Source organism: Peromyscus leucopus, chromosome 4, assembly GCF_004664715.2.
Source record: "Peromyscus leucopus breed LL Stock chromosome 4, UCI_PerLeu_2.1, whole genome shotgun sequence".
Lineage (NCBI taxonomy): Eukaryota > Metazoa > Chordata > Mammalia > Rodentia > Cricetidae > Peromyscus > Peromyscus leucopus.
In genome coordinates, this window is record NC_051066.1 from 39,864,510 (window position 1) to 39,891,015 (window position 26,506).

Sequence of the window (26,506 nt, forward strand, 5' to 3'; positions counted from 1 at the left end):
ATGTTAGCATTTATCACATTTGCTCTTGTCAATGGTATCATTCTATACTGTTATATCGTGTTTCTCCATCTAGTTCCTAGGACACTCTGTTGTCATACTAGGCATTAGTCCCTTATGGATTTCTATTTTATGTTTTAGTATTAAACCATTGATTCTGGGTTTTATGCTTCTGTGTTCTAGAATTTACCGGGCATTTAACATACTTGTATTTTATGTCCACTTCAGCATCAGTGATACTGTTAATTTGAATGCTTATCTTCCTCTTTGTAATGAGTCACTGCTATTTGGTTCTTCAGCAGAGTTTCTTATACTCCACTGCATGTTCTTGGGTTGCTTTCATCAAAAAACTACACTTTTACTGTAAGAATGATCACAACACCCACATGGGCTGACCAGGGTCCTTTTCTCCGGGAATCATATGAATGCTGGAGGATAGAAAGCATTCACCACTAGCTCACTACCTGTGGGCACCAGAGGAGCAGGGGAGTCTGAGGAACTTGCTTTCCTTAGGCGATGGGTACAGTCAAGAAGAAGAAAGCCTGGCCAAGGGATAGAGTAAGTGGATTCTGCCCTTCACCTTCTCAGCTGTGTCATACATTACGCGAGACATTGGTGACACCACAATCATTCGTCAGCCCGTGCTTTCCTCCTTACGTGTTGCACATTCTAGATTCTTATTCTAAAACATAGGAAATTTCTCAAGCTTCATAACTAGCCTAAGAGGCTATTACCTAATTACCATCCCTCAGTCCCAACACAGGTAAGATTTCCTTCCCTAGAACCCTCTGTATCTTGTCTGCACCTGTAGTATAATTTTTCAAAGTGCCTTGTAATACTTGTGTAATCTACTTGTCTGTTTCCTTCATTTCCCCAAGGTAAAGATACTTCCCCTAAGTCTAAATTTCCAGGATGTTACATTTGTATTCTCTCAGTAAGTTCTTGTTGAATGTATAAACAACTGCATGAAAGCATGGATAATTGAGTGACTAACAATAGGCTCTCTGCTGCAAAGAAACACATCTAACTGGAGAGAAAAAAAGCTACTTGGCTAATTCTAATTCAATGTGTATAAGAGACTAGGAGACAAAAATAAGAGCATTTATTGGTTTTTTCAGTTATGCCTCATTCTGGTGATGTCTGCTCTATTGTTGGTATGCTAAAGAATATTTAAATTCACTGTTGAGTTATTTGTGGACAAAAGCTTGGTTTCTTCAGAGAAAAAGAACCTTATGCAAATCTATTAGCACACAAGATTTGACAAGAAAATATGGCTGATTATCCAAAACTTATAATATTGATAATCTTCCAACACAGACTCTCCAAAGATTAACTGAGGAAATAAAGTTTTATGTCATTACCAAGTTAGTTTTAGTGACTGGGGGACAAAGGAGCTGCATCAAATGAATATGTAAATTTCAACGACACCTATGGTTAGGAATCTTCCCAAACACCAGGATAGTCTCAGAGTCATAGGACAGTTTCAGAGTACTTTAATGCAATATTAAACTTTATATTGGCAGATTATTTGTTTTGTATTTGATCTTGGCCTTGTTTGCTTTGGCATGTAGACAATAAAGATTTGTTACTAAGTGCCAGTGTGGAACTATTCCCAATTAGGGTCATTCACACTTTGTGTCCTCAATCCAGAGGAATTTCCATTCACTGGAAATTCGTATTATAAAATATGTTCCTTTATAAGCAGGTTGCCATTCTAACCTCTTAACCCCTTTGAAAAGTCTGTACCTGCTCTTTATTAAGGAAATTTGGAGAGTGAGAGAGGGGGGTACTCCAAAATTTTTGCAAAGATGAGCCCCTTTGTGGGCCTCAGATGCATTGAGCAGTAAGCATTTGGTCTCTTTGGACTGCCATAATATAAACTACTGGTAACTGGATAGTATATAAACAATGTAATTTTTTTTTTTTCCTTTCTGAAGGCTGAGAAGTCTAAGATCACATCCCTGGCAGATTTGGTGCCTGATGAAGGCAGCAAACCTTTCTCTGTGTTATGATTGACAGAATGGGTCACAGAAGCTGGTTCATAGTCTTCAAAATAGTTCATGAGGGCTACACACTAATGGCCTAATCAACGCTCAGAAGTCTCATTTCTTAATGACACAAGTTGTGTGTGTGTGTGTGTGTGTGTGTGTGTATTTATGTATTTGTGCTGCTTTCAACCTTAGTAAGAGAACGTTCTCTTTCTTTCTAAAAAAAAAAAAAGACCTTATTTTTATTTTAAATTACATATATAAGTATGAGAAGTGAGGTGGTACATACATATAGTGCAGTGTTCATGGAGACCAGATGAAAATCTGGGATCCCCTGAAACTGGAGATACAGATGGTTGTATGTTGCCTGATTAGAGTGCTGGGAATCAAACTTAGGTCCTCTGGAAGAGCACTACATGCTTTTAACTGTTCAGCCATCTCTCTAGCCCTCTTAACTGCAGTGGGTAGAGGATAATGAAGAGATTATGCTCATTCAAAGTGCTAAGAACGAGTAATTGAGAGTGCTATATCAAACCCCACTTCAAAGGTTCAGGAGACATTGTGGAAGATCGGACAGAAAGGATGTAAGACCTGGAGGAAGGGGAGGAATGCTGTGAAATGATGGCCTGTGGATATGTTATGGGCCTTGCACAGTTGAATTTACAGATGCTGTGGTAACTGGCACAAGATCAAGATCAGCATGGACTAAAGAGCTATTGGCAGCTGATAGCCATTGGATGAAGAAGAGTCACTTTGTGGATGTGGCCACTGGTAGATTGCCTATGACCCAGTGGGTTACTTCACACTCATGAGTATGTGGGAAGCATTAAATGGACTCAGTGGGTTACATAAAAATAATAATGATAATAATAGTAATATAAGAGGACATGAATCTCTTATATTACTATAAGGTTCATGTCCTCTTATATTACTATAAGGGAGGGTCTCAGAGGAATTGCAGAGGGAGCGGTGATGGGTATAGTCAAGGTGTATACATGCATGGAATTTAATAAATAAATAAAATATTCTCATTTATTATTGTGTGAGTAAATGATATGTATGGGGTAGACAGACAGACATGCCACAGCAACATATGGAGCTCAGAGGACAACTTTATGGAGTTTGTCTTCTCCTTCACTTTATGTGGATTTTGGACATCAAATTCGAGTTGTTTTGCTTGTGTGGGAGGATGAACCAGATAACCAAGGCACAATTATTTTTTAATAAAAAAATATGTGAGATCCACACACATTCAAAACAAAACCCTGACAACAGTGGTATAAAAGATACTGTAATGTTGAAACCAATATTATAACATTATGGAACTAAGTACATGAGCCATGGGGATTTAAAAGATGAGGCATGAGATCTTAAAATAATGTGAAGTATTTGATGGAATCTGTTTTTGATGGCATTTTACCAATTCACCTATTCAAAAGTCTAGCAAAGACTCATCTAGAAGGGAAACTTCCCAGCCTTGTCTTTGTCAGGTTTCTGAGACGACACAATGGACTTTTGTGCTTCAGTAACTATGTCCTTGCTGACTTCCAATATGGGCATTTTCCCCATTTCCCTTGATAACTCTTTCCTTTGTTTCTTCCCCCTCATCTTCCTGCCTTCCCTTCTTTCCTGTAGCAGACCTTTGTTGATGCCCACTCTACCTCTGTTCTAGAAGGTTCTGAGGATGTGACTAAAGGGACCCTTAACATATAAAGAGGAGAGTCATAAAAACATGGAGTGAACACATTTCTTGTTATGCACTTAGCACCAGGAGGAATACTTGCCACATACAACTATCAAGTGTGAGGGTTTTTGTTTGTTTGTTTTTGTTTTTTGCTTTGCTTTAGGCAGGCTCCCACTCTGTTCCCCTGGCGCTGGTCTGGTACTCACAGACATCCATCTGCCGCTGTTTACTCTTGCTGCACCACCTCACCTGACCAACTCTGAGAAGTTTTGCCATCCCTCAACCTTGTCTTATTCTCGCACAAGCAATTCAAACCTAATTCTGTGCCATATAGTAAAAGGCAAGCATTAAGCTCAAGCTTGTTTGATTCTAACTCCTGAATTTAAATATCACACACTGCCTAGTTTGATCAGTTACTTCTGAGATCCAGATGCAGTGTCTGAGTGTTACTTCTTCTCTAATCAGTCTTGCCTTAAAGCACAGTTATGTCCTCCATAAACTGTGTTCCTGGATTCTTTAATAACAGGCATTTTATTAACAGATTCATATGCTATGTATATTTGTGCATACATCCCCATTACACTAGGATGAAAATAATTCCTAAAGAAGTTGCCATCTTTGAGCCACACTGGTCTCACTCTTTCCTTGAAACAGTGGACGGGTTAGGTGTGGTAGGACAAGGGTTCTTGTGGCAAACTAACTCACAATACCCTGGATGTTCAAGGTATTACTTTGTTTTGTGTGCCTAAGAAGGAATGCTATGGTGGCCTCCAAATTAATTTTTCAACTATCAGAAGTAAAGACACCTTAATTTCTAAAGTTTTGTTCTTCTTTTGGAATGAGAAGACCTGGGCAGATCCACTGGTCAAACATTCCAGCCTGACCACAGTTGGCTGGAACTACGTTTGGGAAGTCCTACACCACAGTTCTTGGCCAGTCCTCATCATGTTTGCTATGCTCCAAACTTCACTCACTCACACCACTTGTATAGCCACGCCCCTAATATTGCCAATGTTGCTTCCATCTCCTAAGTCCCTTACTTTCTATATATCTATGTATTAGTTACTACTTAAGAAGAAAATTTTAAGATATAGAAAGTTGTAAGTAAAATTCAAAACTGCCAAGATGATGTCAATACAATATGAATAATAATAGAATATTTATTTAACTCTAATATATTAGTGGCCTAATATTTACTTAACTAGTATAGTCATATTATATGACTTTACTTATACTAGTTAAGAAGAGGAAAAGACCAATAGTAGTGTGCCTTATTACCATGCAAATATGAAAGTACATTCTAGGGATGCTACCACAAATGACACACATATTTTATCAACTCCAACAAATATAGGTTGGTCACTTCTAACCATAAGAGATGCCTAGTGGTGTCATACATATCTCATCTTTTACGAGGGGTTTTGTGCAAATAGCAATACAGCACTACCTGTGGTAATTACAGTTCAGAAAAATAGTCTTTGTTAATTCAAAATTTCCAGTGCTTAGAATAGGGGTTGGGATCAAATTTACCTTTTTTATTGGGCTGTTATTACAAAGTCTTGCTGGCAAATATGCTAACTAAATTGTTTGTAGAAGAATTGCTTCCTGGAGAAATTTTAGAGTTGTGGATCCCTAGCATAGTAAATGCACTGTAAGCAAAAGCTAGGGACTGTTTAGGTGGTTATTTTGACATAATAAGTACAAATCATCTTTATTCTTTGAGGCAAGACTTTGGGGCAATGCCTCTTTATCGTAATTCAGGTTGCAATATTTATTTGAAAAATGATGAAATATTGTTGCTGTGAGATGCATTGTTTCACTCTAATATTTTATCATCTCAGGAAGCTCTCCTTTCTACCAGCTTGCATACAGCTTAATTTAGTGGGATAAGTGCAAAAGGAGAGGTCACAGTTAGGAGTAAATCTCAATTAGACCTCTAAAGTTCCAGTACACACATCTGTTCCATTTCTTTAAAAATGCTTTATAATGTCAGGGTTGGCAGCAAGTCAATAAATGTCTGAGAGTGACAAATAGCCGCATAATTACCTCTGAGCAATAAACAATATCAAGTTAGTTCAGTTTTGCTCAGTCTAGTCACAGACAAAACTCACTGTAGCCAGCTTTGTTAATGTTTCCTTAGGAGTTTTTAAGTATCTCAACGTATTGAGATAAATGTCTTCCCACTATTCATCAGAGGGAAAATATTCGTTATGGTCCAGCAAATAGTCCCATAGCAGTTGCAATGTAGTGTAAAGTAATGCCCTACCTGGGTCACTTTCTCCGTCACGTTGTGTGTTCGTTCTTTGACCTTGGGTGCAATAATAGTTTTATCTGAAGAAGGAGGGGATGTATTCTTTTTTTCAGTTTTGACATCTGAAAAGTTCAGAGTAAGCTGAGGAATCTTGTTGATGGTGCTGTATTTGTTGAGGTTTGAATCCGACGTGGACCCCAGCAGACTGGACTTGATATGATTAAAAGGCCCTGGAAAAATTGGAGAGCATTTGTAAGAATAGTATCAGAAGAAATAGAAAAAAAACTTAAAAGAAAGATGGTCTTGAATGCCTGGCTAATGATCCATGACTGGTGTGACTTCCATGACTAAGTGAAGTCAGGTTATATGTGAACACCTTTTTCCACAAAGAAGGACACGTGAGAATCAAAAGGGAAATTGTTGTACTAGAAGTGCAAATGTCAGCTTCTGCTGTGGACTGGCTGCTTTTATTAAAGGCTGGAAAAAAGAGAAGCAAAATAAAACAAACAAAAGACACCTCATGTTCTGCTCCTGGCTGGATTCTACTGTTTTTGTTTCCTATTCTGGGGGTGACATAGAGAAGGAAGCCTGACCAAGTTAAAAATCATATTGGTCTTGAAATTTATGAATGTTTCACTTACACAGCCCTGGCTCAAGTTACTCTCTTTCACATCATTAAGAAGTGACAAGCCAGTTGCTTTCTTCAGGATTTCTACCCCCTATATTAAATGATCCATGCTTTTCTACAAGATTCCTGCCTACATGAAATCGAAAATGACCAAGTGTCTCCTGTGTGTGTGTGTGTGTGTGTGTGTGTGTGTGTGTGTGTGTGTACACACTCATATTTTCTCACTCTATTGAAATCTTCAGGATTCTTTTAGGGATCTTGAAATATTGCTTTTCATTTTATTTTTCTGTTATATTAAAAAAGAAAAAAAAAAATCCTGTAAGCAGATTACACAAGGATGTTGCCATGGCAAACACAACTTAAGCTAGACATAACCATAGTCAGGAAACAGAGCATGTCTGGGTTGGAAGCTCCCAAACACCTTTGACATTCTGTTCTTAGAAACACAACTGGGAAGAGGCCAAGCCCCCTGGTTCCCTCATTGAAGAGCCCAAACAATGCCATCTTCCTTAGGGATGAATCTATTATCTGCTATTTATGGTGTCAAGAAATGGTCTGGAGTTCTTACGTGCTGGATTAATTGCTTACTCCGTGTGGTATGGTAGCTCTTAAAACTCAGCATCATGAAGAACTAACTGTTTAAAATTCCCGAGATCATGAGTGTTACTCAGTATGTCTTTCACTGAGAGAGTGGGGGCGGGTGGGGAAGACTGCCTTTTAGTTCCTTCTCCCATGTTGTTAGCCGACCTTGCTCTACTACCACCGTCCTCTGGTGCCTCCCATTAGTGCTCCAGTCCTGGTGCCTGAAGGCTTTAAAAACATTTAAAAAGTATAATAAAAAATGTAGTTCAGATGGGGTTTTCCTGGTAACTACCAGAATTACACTAAAGTTCTGAACAAAGTGCCTTTTAAAATATTTTACATCATTATCCCTTTCTAAATGTCAAATTGCATGTGCTGAGAAACTCTTTGATAAAATGTCTTACTCAGATGCACCTCTGAATTTACATACTCTTTAGAGTCCTTAATTTAGCTTCTCTCATTTAATATAGAAAAACGTCTTCAAAATTGTCAATTCATTTTATTTGTTAATAAAAGAGTTAATTAAAACTTGCTTTTGAATGAATATATTTAGTGAATTCAGCATAACAGTATATTTAAAATGATTTATGCACCCTCACTCAGATAAGGCATCTCAAACTTATTTTCTCCTTTATGACAAAGCAATGTTCTTCTTTCTATTGCTTTGAATCAAATATTTACACCAGAAGTCTTTTAGATTCTGCAAACTATAGTCTTCACAGATTTCTCTGAAGTCTATATAAATTCCAATGGAATAAATTCCCAATGCTTTAAGGCAGGGATTAATAATATTATTTTTCACCAATTGTAAACTAAGCTGACAGAACACGAGGCCCAAGAGGTACGAGTCAAAGACCAGAAATCAAAGTACAAGGTTTCCTACCTCCTAGATCTACATTCAGAGAGGCCTTGGCTGAGGACTTAGAGTTGATAGGCAGCCTCACTGACAATGATCATGAACAGATGGGATTGGGGATTCTAATGAAAGAAAGGAGAGTAGCCTGAAAAACAAAGTAAATGAATTTAAAGAGAAGGAGCAGGCAGAAATAAAAGGACAGGATAGATTCAGTTGAAGGGAATATGAGACTCAAAAGTGTACCAGGAGACTGATGGTCTCTGAGGGACACTTGCAAAAGGGATAACAATGTGAATATGCCAGCGTGTGTTATTAGAAAATGGAAAGTGAGTGACCAGGTCGACTGCAGCAACAGTTGGGTGAATTTTAATACTAGTGCCTGATGAAATTATAAAATGAGCTACTTTTTCCAACGATGAATAGAGATTCAGCAATAACTAAGAAGAATTTTAGATTTTAAAATGCTTAAAATATATATGATGAGACTATTTAAGTTTATCAGGAGTAAGAAAATGCTTATTTATTATTGTTGTTGCTGTTGGTGTATGTGTGTGTGTGTGTGTGTGTGTGTGTGTGTGTGTGGTTTGAATTTATGGGCACAAATGCATATGGATATCATAGGACAATTTCATGGAATTGGTTCTCTCTTTACGTGATTTAACATGGTTTCTTGGAATCCAACTCAGGTTGTCAGGCTTGCATCTTCTGGCAGCAAGGGCCTTTACTTTGCTATCTTGTTGGACATGTACATTATTTCTTAGGACATTGAGTTTATTTTGTTAAATGTAATAAAACACATCACTAATGCATATTAATATTAGTAAAAATGTCAATGTAGCATTAGCAATGAAGCTTTGCCAAAGAACCCCGTGAATAAGCACCAGCCAAAAAGTTTTGTAACACTCAGAAAAAGACATAAAGAAACACTCATCAAGTTATTTGGATTCAGCATCTACAAATTCTGTTCCACTGTGTGACACATAATTTGCCAGACAAATTGTCACCACTAAGAGTCAATTTGCAAATCCTGGTAAGATCAGAGGCATCTGGGAAAAGGCCAATACAACTTATGAGAAACAAGTTCTGTCAGCTCTCTCTCTCTCTCTCTCTCTCTCTCTCTCTCTCTCTCTCTCTCTCTCTCTCTCTCTCTCTCTCTCTCATGTTAGGTTTCCTGGCTACAGTGGAGGTGATTGCTCTTAGCAATCTTGAGAGCATTTTAGTTTCTGACTCAGGATAGTGTCATGCACTAGTTGGAAACTGGTAAACATGGAATAGAAATCTGGGATCTTAGGAAACAATATAGGGGCCCGATTTTTTTCAAGGACTTATTTAATAGGATGAGAGGAGTAAACGTAAATGTCGTGTCTATTTCTTAGAATGCAGAACACGTGAACAAACCCCTGGGTGTGAGGTGGTTCACAAGTGATGAAAGTAACACTGGAAATCCTCCTCATGTTCTAGAGATATTGCCTCAGATTATATTATCTACACCTATTCTGCCATTTGTTAGAAGTAGCTTTCCGCCTCCTCAGACAGGGGTTACAGTTTCTAAAAATAACACTTATCTGTTGTTTAAAGTGTCAGAGTGCTAAAGAAACTTATTGAAGGGAAACAGAATTGACCTCAAGAAAAAGCTTGGGTGGAAATTGTTTTGGAAGAAAAGGCTGAGTGCTAGTTTGCTGTTTTCTGAGGTGAGATTTTATGCTTAGAGTTCTTGAAGCCAGAGAATGTATCTCTGTCCACTGGGGACAGACGGGAGGAGGAAGGATTTAAGCTAGTGCTGGTTCTCTGTGGATGGGGTTCTAAAACAGACTTCCCAAGATAGTTAACGTATGGCCTTTTCTGAAAATAAAGATGTCTGTACTCCCTGTGCAAAGGAGTTGGGCAGCACCTGAGCTTTAAGGGGATCACTCAGACAATCCTGCAATCCTTTGTCTCATTATGAGTTTATTTATACTGTTTTGTAGGAAAATGATATTTGGTCAAAGTGGGTGATCCTCAATTGTAATGATACATTTTGTGTTCAAAGCAGTGTAGAAATGTATTTTTTCTTTTATTTAATATTTTATTTATTATGGCTTAGAGTCAATATTCATTTATGTTTCTAGGACATGACACATTATCCTGTATCTATTTGTAGTTTTATGAAAATGGCAAGTGTAAAAGTCATGTGTATCTGAACTATATGCATACACACAAAAACAAAAGCAAAACAAAAGCTTCAATCAGGCAATTGTGATTTCTATTATAAAATAGAGGAAATAAGGATAAAGGTTGGCATAATGGAATAGTTAATGAAATTAAAATAAAATGGCTTTATTTTTTACAAATAGATGAACTGGTGGTAGTTTTTTTTCACTCTTCCTCCCTCCCTTTCTTCCTTTCTCTCCCCATTTCTTTCTTTGGGTGCTATAGATCTGGTCAGAGCTCACACACACAAGTGGTCTACCCCTGAATTATATCTTCATTACCAGACTACTAGTTTAGGAGACAAACTAGTCTAATTTCTACATACTTCAAACAAACTAGATTCATTTCTCATGTTAGTTTTCAAAAAAAATTACTGGAAAATAAATGTGTATTTATTTATTCATCTTAAACTTTAGTATTTCCAAGGACCAAGCAGGCAGCAGATCTTTATGTTCCTTTTGAGGATTGTTTGTGAATTGTCAACTAAAACTACCACGCACAACTAGAATTAGTTTGCTCCCTTTTAAAAGTCATAATGGACAGACCAAGGACAGAATAGCCATGTAGATAAAACCCCATCCCAGTAATGGAGGGCTGCTGCACAGACCTTTCTTGAAGTGCTTACAAAATGATAGGAAAGGCAAAGGGAAAATTTCATGATCTCGTTTATTTCCAAATTGTCCTGGGATTCTGATCACATAACATCTACAGTCTCTAGTACTGCTCATTCATCAGCAACAGCAGTTCTTAATTAATTAGGGAGGCAATTAAGAAGTCAATACACAAAACTGCACAGTGGTCAGAGTACCAGTGACATAAAGAAGAGGCCGAGACAGCAAGTTCTGAGTCATGATGGTTACTGGTGGAGACATGTCCATGCAACAAACATGCATGAAATGGATCACTGCCACCATTTACACACCCACAGCAGCATGCACGGCCAAAGGTCCAACTGAAAGTTTGATCCTTGCATCTACTCTGAAAGCCGAAACAGAATGGGATTTCAAATTTTAGCCAAATCCAAATTTATAGAGTATCTCCCAGCTAAATAGTGCCCTGTGGTAGCTGTAAACCATGCCAGTGATTAGAATAATATAGAATGCAATTTAAAATGGTTGAAATATAATAGAGGAAAAGTAGAAAATGATTGTCATGCAAGCACAATATACTACTACAGTAAGCTTAAAACCATACCCCCTGCCATCCAGGAACGTGAAACTAGTTTTAAGGAAACAAAAGAGGAACAAGTGAAGTGATGCTGTCATAGAGCTCTTTGATCATTTTATTTAACCTTGTACTCAAGAAAAAATAAAAATAAAAAACAAAGTCCCTGAAACAGCTTATGCGCTTCTTTTTACAACTGGAATATATTCATCTTGATACTTGTTTCTTTCCAAATATTTATGAAGTGTTCACCGTCAATCTTACATCCTTTTGTTCAGGATAAAAAGGTGTTCATCATCGCTTTGATGGCACAGCAGACAAAGTAATCATGTCTCCAGCAAAACCAAGCCATGATGTCTCCACCAGGCACCTGGACTAGCTGAGGGCAGCATGGAGATGTGGCATCAACAGGGCATACAGCAGGCAGTTAACATGCCAAGTAAAGGGCACTTTAAGCATCAGATGGCGAATTTGAGTTTATACTTTACCTTTGACATTGCGACCATTGTCTGTTTTGAGCGTATAAGGATAAAAGAGAGAGAAATATAAAAAAGAAGACTAAAATTATGTTAAGCACATCAAACTCGCTTAGTAGAAGCAATCAGAGAAACCAGGATGTAAATACAGAAAATGTAATTTTGATTGCAGTTAATATTATAAATCATTAACAAGGCAAAATGCACAAACTGAAGTATCAGCCATAATAAACGTAAATATGTGAAATACATCACTTAATTTAAACAAATTGTAAGTAACAGATTTTATAATTACACCATTTTGGGGAAAGATCTGCACAGTTGCTGGCAGTTGTGGTAATTTACAACCTTGTCAAAAGCCAATTTTGATGTCTCCTCAACTGTAGCTTGTAACAAATCAAAGAAAACCACACAACATTTTGCATGTCAAATTATTTTTCCATGTTCCTAAACCTTAGTATATTAATATGTGAAAAGTTTGTAAGACAATGGGTTACTAAACATTTGGATTACTTAGAACAATTTCATTAGCTCTCCCTTTACCCTCAACTGTTCTTTACCGTTTGGCTTAAAAATACCAAGCAGTGTTTAATGAGCCATTCTTAGGCAAAAATAATTGTAATGTATCAGTGAACACTTTATTGTATAAAAAGATTTTGCAATTTTGTTACACAGCATAAATCCTAGAATATTTATAAATTTGTTTATATGAAAGCAGCCTGTTTTCAAATCTTGGCATAGAGTGCTTTCAAATTTATTTTGAGAGTAGAAATCTAAATGTTTCCTATGTGGTACTAAAAATATGTATTAATATGTATTACCAGCTTTGAAATACACAAGCTTAAAATAAATGAAGTCATAACAAACCATTCAAATACATGCAAGATTTGAGAAATGTATATAAATATTGTTGCCATCTATGTTATCAATATGCATATTCAAAATCTTGGGATAGAGCATAATTGTTTCCAAGCTTATATTGAAAGTAATTTCAATACTGTGGTTTATGGAATTGTTAGAGGAGACATTGCTTTGGACAACAATATGTGCATAAAATATGACTTGCAGTGGCAACTTTCTCCTCTCTATTAACACATCATTTTTAAAAAAGGACCACTGGGCAAGTTTGTGTTTACATAGAAATAATTTCACCCTCAGAGTAGTCTACAGTCATTAGCAAAGTAGTAACTGCTTTGCAGGTAGTGAGAAAAAACTATAAATGGGGCTGGACCTTAGCTTGGGGGCAGAGCACTTGATTAGTATTTATGTGGCCCTGGGTTTGATCCTCAACACTGCTGAAAACCACTAACATAATGTTCATTGTACAACACACACATACACACACACACACACACACACACACACACACGTGTGTACTCACTAAACCCAAATCCTATGAAGATAATTGGTAACAAAGCATAGAGTTAGTGAGGCTTTGACACTGAGGAAGAATGAGAAGATTGAAGGCGGAAATGAGCTGACAGTTCTTTGTTATTTCTTCTATGCCCATCAGCAGTTTTATTTAATTAATTGATTTATTTTTTGGCTGAAATTGTTCTGAAGTTAAAGGACAAAATACCTACACATTTATTAGTCTGGAGTCACATATCTACTGAATAATAGACATAAATGAGAAGACCATGTAAAATATCATCTAGTAATATGTTTATAAAATATTTATAGTACTCTAAAGATTGAGTACTTCAAGAGCACAGTGCTGCTTTGGAATGAGAAGATCTTAACTCTAACTCTGGTGGATCTAGGATTTTATATCTTAATCATTTTCAAGGGTTCGTAAAACTAAAATCAACTGTGAAGGTTTCCATCTATTTTTACTTATGCTCACTTTCTCAAATACATAGAGTTATATGGCCCCAGGAATGGTAGTTCCTTTAAAGCCCATCAGTGATTTTTAGGGAAGATCATTTCATGGTTTAAGTACGGTGGTTGAATGCCCCGTGAGATTATCAGTTTGCAGGATATTGACTGTGGTATTGGTTCTTGGGTGAAACTTTGCTGGGAAAGTTTCTAGTCCCAAGAGAGGAGGAAAACTGAGAATGATCTTATCACCAAGCATTTATATACAGATCCTGTACAGAGAAATCGGAAAAAAAAATATCGTCACCCTTTTCTATAATTGTATTAGTAACTGTGTACTATGTGGAGGCCACCTGAACAGAAAATAACAAACACAAATTATAAAACTTGATATACAATACTGAGAAGTTCCATCGAAACACGGGTGAAGTATGCAGGATGTGTTGAGTCTGACATGTTTGATTTTCAAATTTATTATCATGAACTCAGTTTCCTATGGGAAAGCTCTGACGATTTAGTATGTTTGTTAAAGATGAGTATATTAACTGGTAGGGACAGACTAAAGCATATGCTGTTTATTTGAAACACCACTGAATTTATTGTAATTCATCCACAGGATTCATTGTTCAAACATTCAGTTATACAGTTCGTTCAGTCAGAATATACCTAACCCATTGTTCCTAGGTGGTCTGGAACATAATTATCTAGCTTGGGAACTGTCTTTGATTTTATTTTTCTTTGGACTTTCTCCAGACCATAGATTAAAGTGGATGTGCTAATTGCTCTTGTAATGTAGTTTCTCCAATTTGTCTTACTCCAAACTATTCTGTCTGTTCTGAGACAGTGTTTTCTCTCTTTTTTATTTTTTAAATATTTTTATTTTATTATTAATTTAATTTTACATATTAACCAAGGATTCCCCTGTTCTCCCTCCTCCCACCACCCAGCCTCTATCTCTCTTTGAATTCCTTCCTTGCGCCCCTGCCAAATTCTTTTCTTTCAGCTCTTCTGTCTTTTCTCTTCCACTGTGCCCTTTAGAAAGATCCTCCACATGATTCAATACTAAGGCTTTGGTTTAAATCAGTATATGTGGAGGAAGGAACTCATTATATCCTTATGAGTAGGATATTGGAAAATGATTCATGTGTATGGTCCTCTCAACACCAAGGCAATGGTATTGAGTATCTGTCATAAGTAGAATACTGGGCTAGGTGCTAAGTCTACAGAACTACAGACACTAAAGTGCCGGTCAAAGGTGGCTCATGACATCTTATTGTTTTCCCTTACAATTATACTTGATCTATATTTGCGTAATTTCTACTTGTGTGTATGTATATACAGGCATATATGCCTATATTTGCATATGTTGGTAACTATAGGATGTAATAAACTCAGGCTTCATTTCATTCAGGAAATCATTTGATTCCTCTGGTTTGGGAAGGGGGAAACCAGTGCTTGGGGTTTAGTAATAGTACCAACAGGGAACAAACAGCTAAGAGGATTTTAGACAAAGTAATGAAGGAGAAAAATGTATGGTATAGCTTTGTGACTTAGCAAATCATCTTGGTGTGAGGAGTCTCCAAAGGAACTAAATTGAATTTTAAAAAGTAACTTTGCTCATAGGGTATAATGGTTATGCCATAGTAAGGAACCTCATGGGTGGACATGGTTTTGAAAAGACAGTTGACAACAGCCTTGGTGGCAAAACCACTTGAAGGAATGAGGACCTCGGAAAGGGACCTTTCAAGAATCCAATTCTCCAAGGGGTTGGAGAAGAGTGTCTGAGTGTCCAGGCATGCTACTCTTACTTCCAGACTCCCTGGATATACAGGGAGGTCTCCTGGAGTAGGAGTCAAGGAGGGGGTAATTGTGGCAGAGAGGTAGTACCTTGCCCTGTGGCAGTTGTTTACTGTCCTATCAAGGGAGCTTTAAACTGGTTCCTAACCTAGGAGATTTAAATGAGACTTAATGTGTGTCAAGCCCATTGCCTCGGGCGTCCTAACTACTCAAACAATGTTATCCATTATCATACTAAAGATGGACTGTTTCTGTGGTGTCTTTCAAAGCACACTTTTCACTCTGGCTAATTTAGGAATGTGAGCCAAGAGTCTAGAGAGAAAATAAATTCTGATTCTGCTTTCCAAGTTGCTAGTGAGTTTCTCCACTAACCTCTCCTTCCCTTCCCACCTGTCTCCCACCACTGATGGTCAATAGCATAGTGCTGTGAGAGCACACTGTTCTTTCTTTCAGGGTGTGATCATCTGCTAAACCCAACAAAATTAATTATGCTTAAGATGATAGAATTCATCACCTAATCACATCTTAAATTAAGCATTAATTAATTAACACACCAGGAAGCAGGCTGATAATGGTTATACTATTTCAGAAACACTGATAAAGAAGCCAGAAGAAACCAAATTACTCACTGGGGTTCAAAGAGGAAATGAGAAAAGATCCTTAGTGCAAAATTCATGTTTTTAATAGCTTTTAATCACATTTCTTCTTTGAAGAAGCAGATTACTGTTCAATTTTGAAACATTGTAAAAATAAACTTTCATTACCCAATTAAAAAATATTTCCATCTTTAAAAAAAAAATTAAACATACCTTCACTGGCATGTCGATCTCTAAATATGCTCTTGGGGTGGACACTGAAGCCTTCTATATCATGAACTGAAGATGCTCTCCTTATGCTGCAGAGGCTCTCCCGTGATCTGGAGTGTGTTAGTTGGGAACTTGACTGCAGCCTGTCAGGGTAGAGGCGGTCCCATTGCCTCTTGGGAGAGGAATGGTCCAGAGGTCCTGATATGTTCACTAAAGGAGAACACTGGCTAGGCTGTATCAAGGCTTTTGTATCATCTGCTTCAGAGGGACTGCAACTTTCTTTCGTGGGAGACTTAAAGTGTTTCATGGCCACAGAGTCATCGCTGTGTTTAGATGAATCAATGACTACCACATCCGGGTCTTCCTGTGGCAATGACTGCTTTCTGTATGTTAGAACTCTTAGACCGGGAAATTTGAACCCAAAGAGTTTCCCTACAAAGGAAGACAAAAAAGAGTATTCTCACTCTATGAATATATAATTAAAAAAATAAACATAACTCATATTTGAATACCATATGAAAGAACTGCTGTATTTAATACTATTAATACTATCAAATAACTATCTATATTTAATTTATTCTGCTTTAATGAGAAATAGTGTAAAAAGTTTTGAGATAGTATGAAATATCTATATATATGTATATAAGTATATACATATATATATTGCTTTTGATAATTACAAAACACCTCAGTGAAATAAAAACCTTATTTACATGACAAAAAAACTTTAGTTCCAGTAAATACCCACAATTTATATAAGAAAGAATCAGGGATGAGTGTTGTAGTAAAGGTATTGATAGTAGTAGAGAAGGACATGAGCTTGAAGTGGGCTTGATATGCTGGAGTTTTGTTTTTAACAGTGTTATAAGATCAGTTTGTGTGATAAAAAGGGGATCAACTGTATACCAAAGGCTTCTCAATCCATCTGGTAGTTTTGATGGTAGCTGCCAAAAGAGATGTAAAGATAAGATGCATTTATTTGTTTGTTTATTTATTTTTATTTATATTTGTCACATTTGTTGTTCCCAAATCTAAGAATGTGATGTGAGATACTGCACTTACATAAGAGTGGATATTGAGAAGTCATCTAAATATAAACAATAAAGAGTGAATATTAAGCTTTTAAATAACAGCTGAATAAACAGACATTAAAGGACCCAGTATTAAAATACTAAGTAAATAAACACACACACACTAGTAGTTGAGTTGTAAATTAAAACAGAAAGAAATTATCTTTCTCCCTTCAATTTAGCAAGAAATAGGGCTGAGGAGCTCAACATTTATCCTGACTATTGTTAATATTCTGACTCACCCCTCGAAATCCCATCCCTTTGGCACTGACCTGCTTCCTGACAAGCCCCATTCTAAGGAAAAACTCCTCCCCTTTCTCTGTCTCTCTCTTCCACTTTTTCTTCCATGAGATACATACCCTAGACCTCTCTTTCTCCTTTTCTCTCTCTCTCTCTCTCTCTCTCTCTCTCTCTCTCTCTCTCTCTCTCTCTCTCTCCCTCCTATCTTTCTCTTCATTTCTCCATTATAATAAACTCTCCACATGGATGCAGCATCTGGATTGTGAATTAATGGCCTCTGCTGCATAGTGTGCATCTGCCCAGCCTGCCACATCATACCAGGATGGTTCTCTGGGTGCACAGGATGGGGGGGTTAGGGAGGGCAGAGGGGGGGGTTGGAAAGGTAGGGGGTAGGGAGGGGGATAGAGAGGGTGAGGAGTAGGGAGGATGGAGGGGTATGGAGAGTGAGGGGTTGGAAGGGTAGGGATGGGGGAGTAGGGGGTGGGAAGTGTGGTGAGGGTGGGGGGTGGGAGGGTGGCCATATAATAATTCATAACAACTATCCTGAGGGTTTGTTGCTGGGATTGCAAATTCCTGCAGACCCTTTGGAGGTTATCTGCCTATATCTATCTGCTGAAATAAAAAAGAAAGCACACATTTCATTAGACACAGCAAGATTTCATTTTTAAGACTCAAAGACATTGAAATAGAAACCATCTGACTTTTCATTAAAAGGACACTGGTTGAAATATTATAGCATTTTATAGTGTTTTATGGTAGGCTTAAGATACTAGAAAATTTTCATGCTCTAATTAAAAGTTGTTAAAATGTTTTGTTTGTTTATTTTTAAATGAGACAGGGGTTCTCAGTGTAGACCTGGCTATCCTGACTTGCTCTGTAGACCAGGCTGGTTTCTAACTCAGAGATCCACCTGCCTCTGCCTCCTAAGTGCTGGGATAAAAAGAATGTGCCACCACCACCTGGCAAAGTTGTTCAAATGTATTCTTAAGAGTAATACAGATTTGACTTCATATACTTATAATATTATTTTCAATAAAAACCCTAATAATTTATTTGTGCATTTAAGTTGGAGGACAGCAGAGAAAAATATGGAAAAACAATCTGAATTTGTAAAGTGGATTTGCTCAGTGAGGGGGGTTGGAAGCAGTGTGCATTGATTGCATCATTTTATAGACATCTGTTGTCTATTGAGTTTGCTTTTTAAAAATAGATTTAAAAAGTATTAATTCAAGTAAACTTTGTTATCTATAGATTCTCTAATGTTTCCAAGAAAACCCCAGATTTGAAATTTCTGATGCTAACAGAGTGGTGTAGGCCTGTGTTTTCCCACATCTGCAGATGTATTTACTCCTACTTTGGACAGGTAGCTCATGTCTTACTGTTTTTGTTCTGTCTAATTAATGGTAGAACTGATTCCTTGCCATAGAATGTAGGTCCTTTTTCATATTCTCAGCAGTGTTGTTCATCTTCCAAAGACAATCAGTTTTATGTTGTTAAACATTCACATTGGATAAAGTAACTATTCTCACTTCTCTCTGTAAGTTCTTTCTTGGAGAATGAAGATACATAATCTCTACCCTGATCTTTACTTCTCCTCTTTGGCCTCTAGAATCCTCCATGATGGCTTTTTTATTCCTCTGGAGGCCCATGCTTCTTTCAGATTCAGGGCTCCCTTCTGTTAGATCTTTTCCTTCTGTCTACTTAGTTCATCCTTCAGGTGATAGCTCAGAAGAGTTTCCTCAGAGAGGCTTTTCCTTTCCTCTGAACCAGGTTGATATTTCTCCAGTTTCCTCTGCATAAGGTAATAACAGACGTAGTGATTTCTCAGTTAACACTTTCTATACCCTTGCATGGAAGGCCTTGTTTATTTTGCCTCAGTTTTGACAAAATAACCAAGTATGGCCATAGAGTTATACAAACACATAATAAACTGAGTTGATAATGTGCTTAGTTTAGTTTAAAACATATAATTACTCTGATCATTATACTTCTGTAATCTTAGCCTCCTGGAACTGTATTGACTCCTATGTACTTTACAACTGAGTAGAACTAAACAAATCATGAGAGCTCTAAATCATGCCCTGTATACTGACATATCTCCTATTATCAATTTCACCCTTTGAGACAGGGTTTCAATTGCTTCCATTCTGATTGTTGAGTTTACACAGAAGTGTCTTCAAGGCCTTCATCATCTAGGAAAATAGAGATAAAATGCTTGTTGGAGAACAATTTAGAATTAAGCAGGCTATTTATTATGCCAAGATTTCACTTGTAGTCTAGTAGTTAATAATGTTAAAAGTAATTGAAATAGGATTTATTTCTCTGGTAAAATGCTATGACACAATACAAATATATTAAACATTATATTGTGGATTAATATACAAAGATGAGAGCAACCAATCTGCACAAGTAAGATTGGATATCAGTGTAAGACTATAAGTGTTTTGAAAGCATTTTTACATATTTCTACTAACAATTTTTATATGCTCAAGTAAATTGCCAAGTTAAAAATCAGTGAGCTGCATCAAAGTCATTTGATTAGTTTTTAATGCACATGAAATTGAGTTACAGTTTACAAATCAATTTTGCAAGTTTTATTACAATGCATGGAAAATCAATGCCTACTTTAACTCATATTTCATCAGTTATGTGACACCCCCTCCAAAAAAAAAAAAAAACACCCAGTAGCTCTCTTAAATTAATGAGCACAAAGGCATTTCTTTTGCTCCTGTAGTTCAGTCACATCAAGGTGGTCCAGATGGTCTTTTCCACACCACTAAGTTAATATGACCATGTTGTATTGCATTACAGATTTAGTTGTCTCCATGTAGTTCACGCGGAAAGAATACACACTGAGAAACTGGTGCACTGCTGTACTTCCTTAAGGGATGGAATAGAAAACGTAGATAAGTGGAACTGTTGTGCCTTTTAACTCTGCAAAATGTCTTGCTACGTCTTCAGATTTTGTTAAATTTACTTTCTTACTTGGATAATTAGATCTTATTTAGTCTCATGTCTACTAAAATAGTAAACCTGAAATAGGAAAAAACTCAATATTTTTTTTTCACAACTTTTATGCATTGTCAGAGAAGAGTAAATACTGATAAACTACTTCTATGAATGTAATTTTGCTTAAATACACAATTTAAATAACAAGTGCTGGTAGTTATGTATATCAGAAACAGTCTTTCTTGGGGAAAAATGAATATTCATATAAAAAATTTCCACATAGCTTTTAATCATGTTTTTCTTTCAACTGCAAGTTCTTGTTTCCTTCATTCTGTTTGTTATCATTTCACAAAATTTTATAACATTGATGATCTAATAATTTTACTACTAAAATCCAATATGTGACTTCAAAACATTTATGTCTTGCCTGGTTGGTTGTTCCTGGTTGAGTTTTGTACCAAAAGGAGAGCTCCTTAGGTGTCGATTGTTATGCAAAGGGAGCTACCCTGTGGTAAGGACATGGAGAGTGTGGAGGGAAGCTGAGCTGAGAAGTAGTGAAGGCTGCCAGCTTTTCCCTTAGTGAAGAGTTGAGGTGGGTTAGAGTGGATCACTGAAAACAGACTTGCTGGGCAGTGGTGAAGCACGCATTTAATACCAGAGGCAAGAAGATCTCCGTGAGTTTGAGGCCAGCCTGGTCTAGAGATAGAGTTCCAGGACAGCCTGGGCCACACAGAGAAGCCCTGTCTCATTCAGAGAGAGAGAGAGAGAGAGAGAGAGAGAGAGAGAGAGAGAGAGAGAGAGAGAGAGAGAGAGAGAGAGAGAGAGAGAGGATAGACTATGTAAATGTTTTCATGGGACTAAATTCAGGCACATTCACTGTAAGGAGGGACTGGGAAGAGGTAGTAATGTCAATTCTTGTCTAAATGCTCCTGAAGCTTCTGAAGCTTCTAACAGCAGCTGCTGGTAGATTGCTCTCAGGTCTTACTGTATTTCTAACTCTGCCCTGACCTCTGTCTACTATCTTAAGACTCAAGGCTTCAGGATTCCAATGTCATCTTAAGCTCTCTGCTGCTTATTTGAAGCCTCTTGTATCTCTGCATCACCCAGTCGCTTGCTGCAGCCCTTGGGAAAAGTCATAACCCTGTGTAAACCTACACCCACTCATGAGCACAATCCTCAGACCAACTGAGAGGCAGTTTTGTGTGTGTGACAATCAAAACTGTCAGTATTTTTGCTATCACAGTCAGGAGCGAAGGGTCCAGTACAAAGAGGGAGAAAAAGAGCCATCTTTAGTTGTGAAAAAAGTTGTCATAAGTGAATTTTATTGCCAGTTATTCACAGTAAGAATTGAGCCAGGTGGCGGTGGCACACACCTTTAATCCCAGCACTTGGGAGGCAGAGGCAGGAGGAGCTCTGTGAGTTCAAGGTCAGCCTGGTCTACAGAACAGGACAGCCAGGACTACACAAAGAAACTCTGTCTCAAAAAAAGATACAAACAACAACAAAAACAAACAAGAAAGTAAGAAGTGAAAGGACTTTTCTAAATTCCCGGGAGGCATACACTTGACACTTGAATCGAAATCCTTAAAGTCAGTGTGAACAGTTCTCTAGCTCAATAAACATGGTCATGCAGAGAAACACGCTTTAATTCACAGTCAAATATAGTAAAAGACCAAATTTGATAGGAGAAATAGAAATCAGCCTTTTCTTTTAAAGGAGAGAAGTGTGAAAGAAACACCTTGAACACTCCTAAGAGAGTGAGGTGGTATCTATCAAGTGGCTGCAAAGCTAACCCAGAATATTGCCTAAGAAGGTGCCATTAGCAGCTAGATGGGAAAAAATAGCATTCAATGTGAACTAGTACTGATCAGTTGCCTATCCTGAGTAATGAATGATGAATGGACCAATGTAGCCAGTGTAGTTTTAGAGATACAGAACAAAACAACAAAGCAAAACAAAACATAACAGAATGTCTCCTGGGAGTCAACTGGCAGACAGTAAAGTTAAATATGGGGCTCTTTGAATGAGCAGATGTGATCAGTAAAAACATGTAAGACGAAGTCTTCAATGATACAACCTAAGAGCAGGTGATAAAGTCTTCAATGATACAACCTAAGAGCAGGTGATACCAGTGAAAAAGCAAGATCATACAAAGGAAAGGAGGCAGTGAGCAATGGACCAATTGGGATCTTGAAGTGATGTGAGTCGCAGGATGCTGTATGAAGATCAGAGGTCAGCTAGGGCTGCACTGAGACATGAGGACAATTGTAGCAGCAGCAACAGCAGCAGCACACTCCTCTGAACTTGTTAAAAATTGCTGCTGGCGTGTGAGAAGCCCTGCTTCCAGTCTTGCCACATCATCAGGACAGCAAAGAAGGCAGCACACAAAGATTTGGACAAGGGAGATAAGCAAGAAGACAGGGTAATGAGATGGGCTGCTTTTAACCACTCAAGGTTGAAATCCTTCAGTGAGGAGACACAGAGAATGAATGCAATACACCAACATTACGTATGTCTAACTAGATCTCCATAAAATAACCACTAAATTAATAAATGCATGCTTCTGCCATATTGTTCTTAAGTTTCTCCCAGGTATATTTACATTTTTTCTCTCTCCAAATGCCAAGTTAAAGAATCAATTCAGGTCTCCTGGACGTGATAACATCTTAACTTGCATTGATTCTGGATGATCATGCAGCCATCATGCTGATGGGAGCTCTAAATAGAATGTTCAAAACATGAATGAGAAGTAGTCCGTGTTCCCAAATGCTGTATAACTAGAGAGTGTCCCTGATGTTCATGTTGCTAAGCAACAAAATATTCCATAAAATGCTCACAAGGGGCCCTGGAAATGCTTAGGCTGACCTGGGTGCTGATCAACATCCATTGTTAACGAAGTACATATTTTTTTCCCCAATAACAAACACTTCAATTGATCTTAGATATATGTTCTTTGCCCATATAATAGGAAAACCATGACATAAATTTGACTGAACTTTTTCCCTATTTGTTTTTGCAATAATGGCACGGTTACTTTTTCTATATCAAATTTAATCCTTATAGAAGAGACTTTCAAAGGAAGGATGAAAGTAAACATTAGTTACATCGTGAAACCTTTAATTAAATTCCGCTGAATAGCAGACCGTTTCTATAGTAATGTGTGCTGATTAGGGAATTCTGTATTACCACGGCAGCCTTTCATCTTTGAATTAAGGAATGACTTTCAGCTCCAATGGAGAATAGTAAAAGCATGGCGACAGCCCTTCTGCAAATGAACTACATGGAACATTTCTTTGTTTCTCCCTTGCTTGAGGTCAGAAAACAGACACAAATTTGAGGAAGTAATGCAGCTGTTGAAGCAAATGTATGTTTTATGTGTTAATTATCTTGAGTGAGTCCAAAACATATGAATAGGTTTTAGTGGCTTAAATTAGACAGATAATTGCCTGAATTATCAAGTGTTATTTTGTATTTATAAATTTAGTTTCAGTTGAGGCTTTTAGGATAATTCAAACTTTTATTTTAGTAAGGATAATAGTAAAATTTGCCCCCAAAGATATAATTTCAATCTTTTTCAAGATAATGGGATCTTTTTAACAAGATTAAATGAGAAAGTTTATTTCTGAAAGTTATTGTCAGAATAAACCCCTATAGAGATTTGAGGTTGTTTTATTACATGACTTATACTTGATTTCACTTAAAAATCATTTTATTTGAATATTAGTTAACTTAGACCATGGCACCAGAATGACACAAAGTTTGAAATACATAGAGTACTGAATTTATGTGTTTCTGAGTCAGTAGTTTTGACACAGAGACTAAAAACCTTGAATTTCAAGCATGTTTCCTGTTCATAGCAATAGTTTTACCATGTGGAGAGTCATTGACTTGGGCAATCCAGTTGATGCCCACTCAGTAGATAATAAATCAATAATTCCATGTGAAACAATGTATGCATGTATTTATTTTTGTTACACACAGATACTTATTATTTGCAAAGGGTTTATAGAGGTACAAGAAAAAACATGTAGCCTCTTTGAAAATGAGCTCCTCACCTCGCTCTTATTCTTGACTTTTAAAATTCATTTTTATGTATATTTAAAAATTGAGATTATATATGATTTTTATTATTGTCTACAGGGAAAACAGATGTTCCCCCACGTGACAGTAGGCCAAAGTGTGAAATGTTATGTTCCCACAGGAACAGGATCACATAGAACTGCTTGGATGAGGTGGTATTTCCACAGGAAAGAGTCTTTTGGAATAGCTATGCTACAAAAATGACAACATTCTACCAGACAACACATAACAAAAGACTCAGTAATGAGAAGTATGAGAAGCTACAGAAGAGGAAGCTAAGGAAATGAGGGAAGCCACTCTGATTTAGATCTTTGTATTTCATACACACAGTAATTTGGAGTTTCATGTTTTAGAAAACAAAAAGGTATTATGAAGGATAGAAATTGTGGACTACCGTAATCTGAAACAAGCAATGTTTCATGTAATATTGGAGAAAAGAAGCTGAAGGAAGGAATTTAAATTATGAGACTATTGTATTAGCTCAAGTAAGATGTGTTAAACTTCTGAGTAGGAAATTGTAGTGCAATATAAGAGAGAGCTATTGAATAAAGTGATGGATGTATACTTGGTCCACCCCTTTGATGGGAAATGAGAAGATTCAATGGGAGTAGAAGCATAGCATGATGCTATATTTTGGTTTAGATGACCTGGTTAATGACAACATCCACGATGATCAAAGAATTCTGAGTGAGTGGGGCCAGAGATCTTAAGACACACTTAACTTGAAAGGGTAAACCTTCCAGAAGGACTAAAATATTCCAAAGAACACACCTAATGGGCTATTGGGTATATCAGGCTCTAAGTGATGAGAAAAGACTAAAGAAATGATTTGAAATACTGATTTATCAAAAGGCCTGAAGCTGTAGGTAAGAGATGAAAATGGCCAAGTAGGATGTACAATGATGATTCCTATAGAGGGGGAATGCTGAAAGTAGCTCCTGGAAGATAAACAGTGTTTAAGGGTAGAATAAGAAGGGGTTTTGGAGTGTGGCTCAGTGGTAGAAGCTTGTCTGGTATGTGTTAGCATCAGGGTGGTCCTCTAGCACTGATGAGAGACAGAGAGAGAATGGGAGTAAGAGCGGGAAAGTGAGGAACTGGGGAGGAGGAAAAGGAAAGAGAGGAGGGAGCAAACACTTCTGAAATAACCGTTCATTTGAAAGATGCAGTGAGTGTAGGTGCCTAGAAGTAGAAATATAGGCAAGAAGTGAATCTTGCTCACCTATGCAAGGGACAGTCTAGAGAATGAATACAGAGAGCTCGACGATGCTGCTCTGTGGAAAGAAGGGAAGAGTGGAAACAAGGATACATGTGTGGTTCACACGCCTACAGACAGAGACGAATAATAGGAACTAAGAGACCCAAGTATATACACAACTTAAGGGAACCTGTTCTGAATACAGTTAGTAGGATAGCACAGGCCCTGTCAAAAAGGAGTGGCTAGCATTCTGCGCTGACTTATAAACGAACATTTGGGGTGTGTGGCTAGATACTCAAGAGAGAGGAAGAAAGAGAGCCAGATATCCTAATTTTAATGTGCAATATCCAAATTTTAAATGCTGGCAACAATTTTGACTAATTAAAACTTAAAAAAAAATATGATGTGATACAAACAAAATGTGTCTGTTGAAATGCAGGCTATTTATTCTCACCAGCTTGAGTATGAGCAACAGAGGAAGGAGCCAGAAGCAAACATTGGCATGGGAGGAAGACACTGGGGAAGATTTGAAGGAGCAGGGTAGTCCAGATCCTTAGGGGACATGTAAGTTTTACTTAGGATTTGCCAGCTGAAAGTGGCATATAGTTGCTGAGGAATTTACAACCCAATGCCTTCCTTCACCCCTGCTATGGGCACAAGAAGAAAAGTTTTCTGTGGTGTAGCACACAGGAATGGACTTGAGGCCAGAGTCATAAGCACTCTAGAGAAAGTTGG

The 26,506-nt window shown here is 37.4% G+C and overlaps 1 protein-coding gene across 5 annotated transcripts in view; it reads right to left on the bottom strand.

Annotated features, from left to right (window-relative positions):
* Positions 1-26,506, bottom strand: part of Kcnh7 (potassium voltage-gated channel subfamily H member 7) — a 446,991-nt gene that overhangs the window by 118,271 nt on the left and 302,214 nt on the right. For 3 of the 5 annotated variants that reach the window (XM_028864388.2, XM_028864318.2, XM_028864619.2), the window contains exons 4-7: positions 16,241-16,669; positions 11,829-11,849; positions 11,371-11,394; positions 5,936-6,150 (exon numbers count right to left, since the gene is read on the bottom strand). In XM_028864388.2, the coding sequence (XP_028720221.1) occupies positions 5,936-6,150; positions 11,371-11,394; positions 11,829-11,849; positions 16,241-16,669 (689 nt within the window). The remainder of the gene's footprint in view (positions 1-5,935; positions 6,151-11,370; positions 11,395-11,828; positions 11,850-16,240; positions 16,670-26,506) is intronic. The other 2 variants (XM_028864467.2, XM_028864506.2) reach the window with 2 other exon arrangements.